General features: G+C 58.2%; 1 protein-coding gene across 1 annotated transcript; it reads right to left on the bottom strand.

The window, feature by feature from the left end:
• Positions 1–529: 529 nt before the first annotated feature.
• Positions 530–12119, bottom strand: OAZ2 (ornithine decarboxylase antizyme 2; the record flags this gene model as incomplete). Its single annotated transcript, XM_084267908.1, is given in 6 exon segments — positions 530–1286; positions 3053–3138; positions 4850–5025; positions 9512–9592; positions 9594–9669; positions 12070–12119. Coding segments are annotated over 6 exon segments (603 nt in total). The 3' UTR covers positions 530–1152.
• Between the last annotated feature and the right edge of the window lie 774 nt (positions 12120–12893).

Below are 12893 nucleotides of genomic sequence, written 5' to 3'. Positions count from 1 at the left end.
ACACGAGCAGCTCAACTGGGCCGCTCCTCCCAACACACTCCAGGCTTCTCTCAGGCTGCTGGAGGAGCAGAGCACCAGCCCAGTTACAGCTGCCCAGCCTGGAGACAAGAGCACAACCTCCTTCTCCAGCATTAGGAAGGGGCGGGGGGGGGGGGAGGGGGAAGCGAGCCCCATCCCAGCTGCTGAGAGCATCCCCCCACAAGCAGGGAGCTGCCCCCCACACCCACAACCCCCTTTGGTTTGGATACAGCCATCAGCTCCGTGTCTGGAGTCTTAGGATCATCTCTTCGGAAAGGTGAGGAGGAAGAGGAGAGGCTGGAGCCCAGGCCCATTCCCTGCCTGTCCTCGGGAGGATCGAGGTGCCGAGCTTGGTTTGGCTCTTGGGACCGTGGTGCCACAGGCAGGTAAGGAACTGCCCCCCCCAGCACGGAGGCACAGCTCCCACCACACACTTGAGCCTCCAAAACCATTGCAGGGAGCCCCCTGCCCGAGGCTCCTCCTTGGAATAAGCAGCCCCAGGTGAGCGAGGTTCATCCGAACGCCCCTTTTATTAACGCTGTGCTAGTGCAGTGGTAACACGGGACAGAGCTGAGAGCGCTCACAACAGAAGCTGGAAGAGCAAGAACTCAAAAAATAATCATCATTAAAAAAAAAAAGGGTTAGGCCAGTTAAAAGAGCATCGGTCACCCCAAAGCAGAGACACGCCGCGGGGCCCCGGGGGGGTTTAATGTAGTGTTAAAGGTTAACTGGAGCATCTCTCCTCTGCAGGCTGCCACCCAAAACACGCCTTCTGCTTCAGAGCCGGAGTGGAGAACAACGAGGTGGTGGGTCAGCTGGACACGCCTCCGGTCGGGGGTGGGAAAAAGGACCAGCAGTCTCCCGGAGGCAGGGCCTGTGTGCTAACACGCCGCAGCTCCTGCTCCCAGACATCTTCCACTTGCTCCCCCGTGATCCGTGTGTGTGTGTGTAGTTCTCTAGGCAACACGTTTGGATGGGAGTCAGCTCTGCGATACACAGGCCGACTGGACAATGAGAAACGCGGTTTCAGTCCAACAGAAGCTTGTTCTCCTTTTCCTCCAGAAAGGAGACGTAACCCTCTCTCCCCTCGGCAGCATTTTGGGTCAGGCTGGAGTCCCCTCCCCGCCGCCGCAGCTATTCTTCATCGGAGGAAGAGTTCTGATCCAGGGGGTACACCATGAACATCACGTCTGGCCGCGACGGGACAGAGGGGTGGCCGGGCCGCACGATTTCGAAGCCCAAGAAGCTGAATGTCTTCAGGAGTGGAGCTACCAAAGAGAGGGAGATTTGTTACCACCAGAAACCATCCTCTGTTCCCTGCGCCGCCGCTGAGCGCCCTCCCTGTGAGCACAGCCAGAGAACAGGAAACCAGCCTGATGTGACAGCCCTCTCAGCGCGGTGGCTTTGTCTCTTCCCAAGCACGACAGGGGGTTTTACCCACACAGCAGAGCCAGTTGTTCCATGTTCACATCACCTCCCCAGGACATGTGGGAGCTACCCTGGCACAGAGTTGTGACACCCCGCAACAGGTGGCTTCATGCCAGCCAAGGGCTGTGCGGAGGAGCTCCTGGGTGCTTCCAGGACTACGTGGAATTTCGACCCCACAGACAAGGAGCCGGGACCTGGAGCACTCCTCAGGCAGAGAGGCTGGGTCCAAGGGCAACACACAGCCTGTTCTTAAAAGCAAAACCCAGCCCCAGGTGTCTCCTGTCACCAGGCATGAGGTCGTCACCTCCACAGCCCGCGGTGTGCCGGCGTTACGGCAAGAGCTTAATCCGGAAGTTATTCTCGGCACCGTGACACGGAACGACGTCCTCCTGGGCTCAGCACAGCTCAGCTCAGCACAGCTTAGCCCTGACACCGCGCTCCGTTTGGGAGAAGCCAGCGTGAAGGAGCAGAGTAAAATTAGAATGAAGGGTTGAACCCCCCCTGCCATGGCCACTGCTGGTTTCCAGCCTGATTGGAAGTGACACGTCCATAGCTTGGTACCTCCCCACAAAGCTCCTCCGACTTCCGCGCTGTAATCCAACGCCATCTATCTATAGCTCCTAACGCAGCCCCCATAAGCCTTAAGCATCTAGAGCCAGGGGCAGGATTACCCGTAGGTCTAGGAAGGGCAACAGCACCAGTAGATCTTCCGAAGGGAGATGAACACCGGGGCCACGAGCTACAGGAGTTCACTGACCGCATAATAACCCCTCCCTAGTTTCTCCTTCCAAACCACAGGAGCCCGGAGCCAAGCGGAGACCTTCCCTCCGTATTGAAGGGGAAACACTAACCCGTCTCTGGCCAAGGAAACGCTCCGAGAGTGCTGCCCTGGAGCTGCTTTCCCAGTGGGATCACAACGGACCCATGGGTCAGCAGAGCGTGCCCGCTGGAGAAACCAAACACGCTCCCTCCTCACCCTCACTCTGAGGAAAGGGCTCATTTTCTGCAGGAGAAACGAGTTCCACTGCTGATTTTATTCACTGGTGAGCTAGAAGCAAACAGGTGGGTGTTTGCTGACTGAGATCAGAAGGGGCCATGTGGACCTGGAGCATCTCCCCTGTGAGGAAAGGCTGAGTGACCTGGGACTGTTCAGCCTGGAGAGACACAGACTAAGGGGGGAACCTTATTAATGTTTATCAATATCTTAGGTGTGGGATGCAGGGGGAAATGGGCAGCCCCTTTTCAGTATCTGTGGGGACAGGACGAGGGGCAAATGGCTGCAAGTTGGAGCACAGGAAGTTCCACACCAACATGGGGAAGAACTTTTCCCCAGTGAGGGTGAGGGAGCCCTGGGACAGGCTGCCCAGGGGGTGTGGAGTCTCCATCTCTGGAGATATTCCAGCCCCGTCTGGACACCCACCTGTGCAATATGAGCTGGGGAGCTGCTCTGGCAGGGGGTTGGACCCCATGAGCTCTGGAGGTCCCTTCCCACCCCTGTGGTTCTATAGTTCTAAGAACACGATGACAGCCACAGGCGTAACGTCTGCTGCATCCTGCCAAACCCTGCCAGTTCTAGGGAGCAAACCCGGCAGCGGGGGGTTCTCACCTCTGTCCTCTCTGCTTTTTCGGAAGCAAATGAAGACGTAGTTTACTTTCATCTTCTCTTCCGCGAACTCCAGCAGCGCTGATAACCTGCAAGGAGGAGGGAGACAGGAGAGCGTCAGCCACAGGAAGTCCTGTCCTGAGGAAGCCTCAGTTATCAACTGGATGTTTTTGGGCAAGGAGAGCACTTGTTTACTAGACCCCTTCTAGTGAACAATGGGTGCAGAAACAATAGGCTTCCTGCTCCGCTACACACAGAGCCGGGAGCCATCCTCCCACCAAGTCACCATCCCCTCTCTCAGCACCAGCTCCCACCAGCCCTTCTGAGTACCACAGCCAATCCTAAGCCAGGCTGGGAACGAACACGGGGAGGATCTGCAAGTCTCAGAAAAACCCAACCCCCAAACTGCCCTAAACCCAGGTAAGAGCTCCCACCAGGCAGAGGAGAAAACCATCACTGAAGCTGTCTCTGGATGGCACCCTGGATCCACACTCCCCACCCCTGTGGCTAAATTATCTCTGCCCCCTCTTGAGGGAGGCAGCGTTGCACTAACCCCTTTCTGTGCCCCGAGGCAGGGCCGCACTAACCCCTCTCCAAGCCCTGGGGATCGACCTGGCAGAGCCACATAACCATTTGTGACACTGGCTGCTAGAGCAGCGACAAGCAGGGCTCCCGTTGACATCTCATTAAAGCAGCAGCCAGAGAGCCCAGAGCGCGGCGAGGGAGACTGCATTTGCAAGGGTTTTGTTAATATGGTAATGAGCTGTTTTAATTACAGCCTCTACTTGGCTGTTTTACCTAGCCCAAAATAATCTGGGAAAATCATGCTCCAAGTCCTGATGACACAGGTGGGTAAACACCCTCCCAGCAGAACCCGCTCCCAGGAGAACGGGCGCTCGCGCAGCCCAAGGGGTTTATGGAGCTGAAGGAGCTGCACAACCCAGGAGTTGAATGAGATGTCAGTGAGGCAGCAAGAACACCAGCAACCTAACGCAGGTGCCCAGCAAGGCGGGTTTGGTTCCGTGGTGAAGCCCACTCAGAGCTTGAGGAGAGCTTCAGGGAGCTCCGCGGAGGAACCTGGTAGAGCCGCGGCAAGACCGGAGCGCTGCGCGCCAGGGGAGGTCTCTGGCAAAGCCCTTGGCAGGAAGTAGCTGCTCTGGAAGCCACGTTTACACAGACTTCCCAGAGCGGAGCTGTCTGGACAAAACACACCCATGTTCTGCCAACGGAGGGGGGAAGAGAGAAATAAATCAGGAGAGGCTGGCAGAGCCCCGCGCCTGCGCGGCCCAGGCGCAGATCCACCTCCCCACGGGAAGGAGGGCATCCATGTAATGGAGGGGTGTTGGGTTTTTTTGGCTTGGGTAGGGGTTTTTTTTTGGTGTGCCCCCATGAAAGAGGAGGGGGATGCCTGCCAAAATAAGCTGGCTCAGCCAAACAAACACAAAACCAATGATCAGCAGAAGGCTTGTGGGTTTTCCATACCGATGTACGTGAAGAATCGCCCCGCTCACGTACTGCTGGGTTTCTCCTTTCTCTTCATTAGCACAGGGACTCAAAAAAACCTTCACCCACCCAAAGTGATCACTCAGGGTAAAAAAAGAAATCTCTAAAAATCCTATCTGTATGTGTGGGACTAAGGGGAGGAGAGTTCTGTGATGAGAAGGGAGCAAGGGCACACTTCAGGCACACAAACCAGCACGGAGCTGCATTGTATCTGGCCCATTCTCCACACGCACGTGGCATCACCCACACCCAGCTCCCCAGGAAGCCAGAGGCGCAGCTCTGGGATCATCAACTCACCCTTCTTTGCTTCCATCAGCTAATAATCCATCAGGGATTTCCACAAAGAGGCTCTGATTCGACAGCACTGCATCCCAGGAGGAGGTCTTCACCTCGGTGACCTTGTACTGGAAGTGGACCACGTGAGGCTTCCCTTCGTGCACTGGGACATCTTGGTTAACAGTGATCTTCTCGTCCTGCGCAGGGGAGGGAGGAGAGTGCATCAGGCACCAAAGGAAACCACCCAGGAGACTGCAGACCTGGGGGTGAGGAGATGGTGCTTCAGCGAGCGCAGAGGGACTGCATTTTCAGCAGGAGCACCCTCCCAAAAACACCCCCACCCGCCCAACCCGGCCCTTATGAAGTGCCACGTGTCCTGGGCGTCACTAAAGTTCACTGCCCTGCGACACACGGCCTGCTGCAAGCCCACCTCAGAGCCCCGGCGCTCTAAACAAGTGTGTGGGGGGTTAAGAGCCATCGCCCCGACCTGCACATTGACACCTCGTGGGGAGAGAAGAGTGGAAGAGTCAACTCCCATGCCCCAGGTGGAGTAAAGCTTGGGAGGGGAACACAAACTGAGCAGTGTTGCAGTTCTGCTGGGAAGAACGTGATGCTCTTCCCTGCTCCGCACCACGACGAGCACTCAGAGCGCTTTCCCAGCTGTGTTTCCCTGTGGATGTGCGTGTTGGTGTGACAGAAAGTCTCTGGGTAGTGAGAGTCTGTTCCTTCATCACAGGTCCCAGCCACACCTCTGAAGGATGGCTCAGGAAAGCGCCCCTCAAACACCACCACCGGATCCAACAAGCTGGAAGAGGATCTGCCACTGCCGCAGTCCGACTGATGCCATTGTCTCCCTGGTCCCCAGCAGTGCTGCTTTTCCAGCAGGGATGGCCAGGAATCGCTTTCCCAGATTCTGCTGGTACAGCAAACAGTCCAGCTCCAGAGAGAAGGGACCAAAGGCTGCGAGGGGCCCTTCCTGAGCCCACAAACACACATGCCCCTCTCCAGTGCCAAACCAGGGTGGCGGGCGCGTGGGCAGCGTCAGCTCAGCAGTTCCTAGAAAACACTTCTGTGGTTACAACTCCATTCCTCCTCCTGGGAATCACTTCCAAGCAGCCAGCTCGCCCAGTAACGAGTTCCATGCTTCACCCCGAGGAAAGGATGAAGCAGCTCGTTAGGTGAACATCGTTAGCAGCAGTGGAAGCTCAACCTTTCCCCCCAGCTGGGTGACATGCTCAGCCGCTCCGAGTCCCTCACACTTAGGGAGTCACCGGCACAGAGCTGAAGGGCAGAGCTCAGCGAGGTGACACGAGCCACATCCCCTTTGTTCGGTCCAGGAGAGCTGCCTGTGCCCTTCTCCTCAGCAGGTGGGGTGGGAGGTGGTTTATTCCATCCTGCCTCTGGGCATTTTATTTTAACCAGGGTGATTAATTCAGCAGCTCGTTACAAGCTTCGGATCAGCAGGGTTCAGTAAGGGGGTGGAAACCCCCCCCCCAGCATCGCTGCTTTCCCAAGCACCTTCCTCACTGCTGGTTTTAAGCTACGAAGGTGCCAGAGCTGCTGGAAGGGTTCAGCAAAAATCACCTCCAGGCTCAGCAATCCACATCCTGGCGCTTGAATTCCCATCGCCGCCTGCACTGGAGTAGGAAGGAGCCGTCGAGTATGTTAAGGCCACCATAGGAACTGCCTGGCTTCATTGAGGAAGCTGGGGAAGCTGCAAGCACTGAGGTCAGCAGGGAAAACAAGCTCACTGGAGTAAATATCCTGCAGGAAATAAGGTTATTCATCGAGTCCTTTCTGAAGAAGCTTCTGTGGCTGCGGAAAGAAACACTGCAGAGCCGGGACAGGGGTCACACCAGAGCCCAGAGAACGCTTCCACACTCTGGAGGGGGATTAAAAAAACCCCAATCCCAAAAATCCAAAGGGGGGGTTATCCACGCGTCCTTTGTTAGGAGCCTTTCAGAGGTGTTGCTATGGCACGGGAAGGATCTCTGTCTCAGAACAGATCCTTCTTGAGGGAACAGGCTGCCCAGAGAGGGGGTGGGTGCCCCGTCCCTTGAGGTGTTCAAGGCCAGGTTGGATGGGGCCCTGGGCAACCTTGTGTAGCTCCAGGCCTGGAGGTTGGTGTCCCTGCCTGTGGCAGGGGGTTGGAACTCTGTGATCCTTGGGGTCCCTTCCAACCCAGCCCAGTCTGGGATTTTGTGACTCTATGAAAATACAACTCACAGATGCTTCTCCCACACTTCAGGAAAAGCAAATTTGAGTGAGGAAGTTAAGGAAAGGAGGCTGGGATTGGAGGGGGAACCTGGCAGGAGCTTGTGTTGGGAAGGGGAAAGCTCTCCAAGCCCTTCTATCCCCAGGAATTATGCCTCACGCTCCAAACCTAGCGCAGCTGAAACCCCCTTGACATGAGGGCCGCAGGGAGGATGAGCGGAACCGGTTCCCCTGGTTCAGCAGGAGTTATACACAGCTTGTCTCTGGTGTTTCATTTCCAGGCATGAGAACAGAGATGGGAGATGCCGGGAGAGGAGCTGTTCCTGTGAAGCTACAGCCCAGAATTCTTTGGAAGCTGCTCAAAGCAAAATCCCTTTTGCGTAACAAACGTTGGGTTTTACTTCAGCCCTGCAAAAACTCCTGGGAAAACCCCAAGCCCAAGCAGCCCACAGGGCTGTCTGTGACACACAGACACCCAGACCGCCGGCTCGCCCGCCCCGGGCTCCGTGTCAGCGAAGCAAAGCCGCAGGAACCCGTCTCCACCTGGTTCCAAATTCACAGGGCACAAGATGTTCCAATCCAGCTCCTGGCCCGTCCCGAGGAGGACAGGGAGATGGCGGTGGGGAAGACCTCTACGTGCTGGCAGCGTGAGAGGAGAGGATGTTATGATCCACCATAGCCAAGTGCCTGGAGAAGCCCGCGCGAGCGGCCTTCCGTTGGCAGGCGCTGCCCCCGCGGCCTCCTGCCAAGCCCGAGCGTGTCTGGTCGCCGCTGTGCTCCCAGCCCTGAGTCAAGCTCCCACGATGAAGGGCTGGGGATTGAGCCCCCCCAACAACTGCAGGGAGCCCCCGGCTGCCTCATTTACAGGGCGGGTGAAACAAGCGCTGCTGCGAGCTCCAAGGGAGGCGGGCTGGCTCAGAAAGGTCGTCGCTTCAATGCCAACGGCTGATCCAGATGGGAAAAGGACTTAAGGCTTTTGAATCCCGCCGCCTTTCCAGGTCACGCTGAACAGCTCTGCCCACTGTAACTCCAGCACCACAAATGGGCAGCTGAGGGGGGTGGTGAGACCCCCCCCCAGCCACCCCCCACCAGCCGTTGGGCTCCGTCTGCATCGCTGGGCGGCACAGCCCACGCTGCTCTGGGATGAGCTACACGACAGAAGGGGCTGGTTTTCCAACAGCAGCAAATCCAGACAGAATGACATCCATACTTTCTGGGGTGCAGCTATCCAGGTGACATCCCTGCAGGCAGCAACCCCTGCTCATACACCACTACCAAAAAACTTCAGTGCCAGTTGGGAGGCCACGCTGGAATCAGACACTTCCCAAGCTCCAAACTGTGATTTTTGTCCTTTTTTTTTTTCCCCCTCCACCAGCATCTCTTCCACCTTGAGCCTTTGGAGCTTGAGCCTCCAGAGCTTGCCTGGAGTTTAAGCTGCAGGGTACAGCACAACAGCATTAAGCCAACACCACGTTACCAAGAGGCTCCAGGGCTTGATGTTTACTCACAGGATAAGCAGACAAGGCACATACTAAAAACACACCCAGGGTGCTAGAAACACTCCCAGGCTGCACTAAAGGAAACCCCTTGGAACACCAGGAAGCTGGCAATTCCCTCACAAATTTCAAGAGAGGATTTGGGTGGCTGCGACTGAAAAGGGCCCGGGTCTTTTCAGCCCCTAAGAAGTCTGTCTGCCTCCCATAGGGTAATTAATAAATCAAGGGCAACATAATCAAGCAGCTGAATTCACAAGCTGTGCACAAAGGATACCTCATCTGACAGCACCCTTGTGCCCCCCGGCTTGGGGAAGAGCTGTCCCGGTCCCGGGAGACAGACGAGTGCCACCGTACCGCGACGCAGGGCTGCACAAGCACCAGTACCTACAGCAAGGGACAGCCTGCTCGCCCTGGTCAAAAGGAAAGGTCCCACAGACCAAAAAACAGGCTCCATGTGCAAGCCCCCGGGTGCAAAGCCTTCCCCTCTCACCTCGTCCTACACCCGTGTCCGAGAAGCATTCCCACCTGACGGCCACCTTGCCCTTCCATGAAGGCCGGAGTTACTCTGTACGTGGGTTCAGGCAGCTCCCAGGCCCCAAGAGCTTTACCTTCCAGACTGGGGCACAGGAAGGAGCTTGCCCCCCATCATTTTCTCTCTGCCTTTCCAACAAGACACTTAAGAAGTCATTTCGTACTTCGACAGCACTGGCTCCACGTTCAGCAGCCAGCGGGGGCCTCTGGGAATGGGGCGAGTGATCCGCTTGGAGGAAAGGTCTCTTGTCCCTTAACAAACAGGTGATATTTAGGCAGGAGAGCAGGTCTGCCAGCAGGCTGACTGACTGGAAAGCTAACTGTTCTCTCATGTATTACACCTTGGAGTTATCCACCTTTACACCCAGCAGGCTGTGGAAGGAACCGAGCGCGGCTGCGAGGCGGGTAGGGGCCGTTAGTCAGCGCGTCATATCGTCCTCACCTTATATATCAGAGCTGAAAGAGAAGGATCCCTGCTACCCCCTCGCCCACCGGGGATCTTCGACAGTGGGTGAGGGGCATCAGGAGCACCACAGAGGCCCTGGAACAATGTGCCTGCAGCACTGCAGCTGGGGACAGTTACTCAAAGGTAAAATACTACTGCAAGAGAAAGAGAGACAGAGAGAACAGCACGTTACGTTAACAGGGATGGCATTTCAGGACCCAAACCCCCTTGTACCCCTGCCCTCTCCCCCCAACAGAGGCAGCAGCACCCGGGATGTCTATGTTAAAAAACCCACCCCCTGCCCAGGTGGTGCCTGAAGCCGTTGGGGTTCTGTTAGTGAGGGAGGAGAGTGCTACACCACCACGAACCCAGAGAGTGCTGAGCAACCTCCCGCTAATAAGGGAGGCCTGGAAGGCTGCCGGCAGCAGATGGCTGGGAACGCGTGACCAGCTGAGCGCCCGTCTTCTGCAGACAGATATCTACAAATAGAGCAGCAGCGCCCAGAGGAAGGGGCTCGAGTTTCACCTTTTCCTGACAAGGGACGAAAGGGCCGGGCCCCCCAGGTCCTTCCCAACACGCCCACTGAACATTCCCACACACGAAGGAAACACCGTGTCCCAACGAGACTGTACCCAGACCCTAAGAATTCCAACCTCTCCCCACAGATCCACTTTAAAGAGCAACAGGAGGAGTTTTCCCTTGCAGCATCCAACTTTGTCTGCACACTGGCTGCTTTAAAACCTGCTCCAGCTTCTACCCAACCCGCAAAGGCTGAATTGTTCTACTTCTGGAGCGCTGGCTCTTTCAGCAGCCCTTTGCCGAGGGGCGGCACGGCGGCACCGCTCTAACAAAGCCTGTAAAACCCTCACAGGGAAACCAGTCCCTCCCCAGTGCTCCCAGCATGAAACAGGCCAGCACAGAGCTTCGCAGGCACCACCAAAACACAGGGGAGTGAGGAGGGTTTTTCAGTGAGTGATGAGCAAGGCTGTCAGGGGCAGACTCTGTAGGTGTCTCCACAGCTTACCAACCGGCCTTGATGCTTAAGCTGGTTCCAGGACAGCCTTTTCCCCACCCTGAACCCTCCCCCACGAGGGAGACAGGGGTTTGGTACCCAAAAACTGAGCGCGGAGCCCCGAGAGCCGCCTGCGCAGCACGCCAGGACTCCCCCCACACCGCCAACCAGTGAACCCCAAGCGCCAAACTGACACGCGCCCTTCGGATGGGGGCGGGGGGGGAGCAGAGACGCCCCAAGATCTCAGCTGGCCGTCCCACACCCAAACCACCTTCCTACTGGGAAGACAAATAACTCAGGTTCCTCAGCTTATTTCCTCCTCGGGGTTGGCGAGACGGGGCTCTGCCGCAGGCACGGCGCTGGGAGCAGCTATGGAGCAGCAGCAGGGAGAGGGCTCAGGGCAAAGCAACCCCCTTCCTGCACGTGCTCGGTGTAGCCGCGCGCGCCGATCCGGAACCGGTCCCTCCTGGCAGCACCACGGGGGCCATCAATGGACGGCTGTGTGTTCAGTAGTAGTGGATGTCAAGAGGCATGACAAAGCACTTTGCTGCGCAGCTCCCCACCCCCAGAAAGCTGCTGGCGGCTTTGTTATTCCCTTCCCTCCTCCCTCACCCTCCAGCCGACAATGTACTATTGATAGCCCGCTCCAGCTCGCGGCCAAGGCATGGAGGAGCCGGATAATGAAGTGTAGTTGTGGGAAAAAAGAGAATTAAATAGAGAGGCAGCGGTTTTCATGCAAAGCAGTTCCAGGCACTTCCCAGTTTCGCTTCCTCTGGCACAGGCAGAAGTCAAAACACAAGAATCCTTCGGCCGCTGAGCCCGGCCCACGGCGCTGGGGCTGCACCGGACCCGCTCGCTGCTGCCAGACTCCCCCAGCAGCCAGCTGGGGTCCCCAAAACAGCACCCCCGGGTGACGCTGGGGAGTGAGTGCCCAATTAGAAGAGGTTTTGCGCCTTCCAGACACACATTAAGAGCCCTGGGAAGGAGTTCAGGGCCCAGCAAAGCCTCAGCCCTTCCCACCACCGCGGCTCTGCTCCCCGGGGCCTGCTTAGAGCTTAAAAATTGGGAGGGTGCTGCCTTCTAGCCTTCAAGAGGCCGCTTTCCAGCGGTGGGGCGCAGCACAAGATGTGCTTAGATTCAGCGAGGGCCTTTCCCTGAAGGAGCTCCAGAGCCAGCCCTGCCTGACACGGGAGCTGGAAGCGCGCGGGCTCAGCTGGAGGGTGTAATTTTAACTTGCTAAGCCCCCAGCGATCCCAACCCCGCACCCCGTCCCTGGGAAGCCCAAAGGACAACAACTCCTCGACTCCTGAACCCCCACCATGGCAACCAGCACCTCAGGGTCACAAAATAAACCCACTCTCCGGTTCTGAGAGGGGGTTATTTGGGTTGAACACTTTGGCCCAGCAGAAGGATCCCTGCAGCTCCCTTAACACTATGGAAATTAATCCCTCCCCCGCCTCCCCTTGCTCCGTTGGGGTTTTATCACCCCCTCTCAAAGCGGGCTCGGAGGAGCGGCCGCGCTCAGCCCGTGGGGAGGAGATACGGTGCTGCCGAGGACGGCGGTTCGGGTGGGGGGGGCTCGTAAAGAACCATCCGAGGAACACGGCCCGGCCCGAGCATCTACCAGCGGCCAAGAGACGGGGGCTGGCCTGTGCCCCTCATTGGGCCTGTGACCCTCCTTGGGCCTGTGACCCCTCCTTGGGCCTGTGACCCCTCCTCGGGGCCTGCACCCCCTCCTCGGGGCCTGCACCCAATCTAGGGGCCTGCAACCCCTCCTCGGGGCCTGCGCCCCCTCCTCGGGCCTGTGCCCCTCCTCGGGGCCTGCGCCCCTCCTCGGGGCCTGCGCCCCCTCCTCCTCGGGGCCTGCGCCCCCTCCTCCTCGGGGCCTGCGCCCCCTCCTCCTCGGGGCCTGCGCCCCTCCTTGGGCCTGCACCCCCCCCTCGGGGCCTGCACCCCCCCCCTCGGGGCCTGCACCCCCCCCTCGGGGCCTGCACCCCCTCCTCGGGGGCGGGGAGTGGGGGTATCGACGCCATGAGGCAGCCGGCCGGGAAACGAAACTCCGCGGCCTCGGAGCAAGGGCCGGACCCGCAAGAGAACGGGACCGGCCGCGAAACCCACCCGCAAAGGGCCTGAGCTACCCCGCCTGCTGCCAACAGACCGGCCAGGGGGGGGAGGGGGGGGGAGCAGCCAGGACCACACAGAAAGAGAGGTTTAAAATGGAAATAATTAGTAGGAATCGCCTCAGAGATTGAGGGGGCTGCGGGGGGGGGGCGGGAGGGAGGTTCGGAGGGGCTGGCGGGGCGATGCAGGGGAGGGGTGCAGGGGGAGGTTCCGGGGGGCTGCAGATAGGGGGCTGAGGGGGAGGTT

Source organism: Gallinula chloropus (assembly GCF_964237585.1).
Source record: "Gallinula chloropus genome assembly, chromosome: 9".
Lineage (NCBI taxonomy): Eukaryota > Metazoa > Chordata > Aves > Gruiformes > Rallidae > Gallinula > Gallinula chloropus.
Note: the sequence above shows the minus strand (reverse complement) of the source record. Positions and strands in the feature narration are given on the sequence as shown.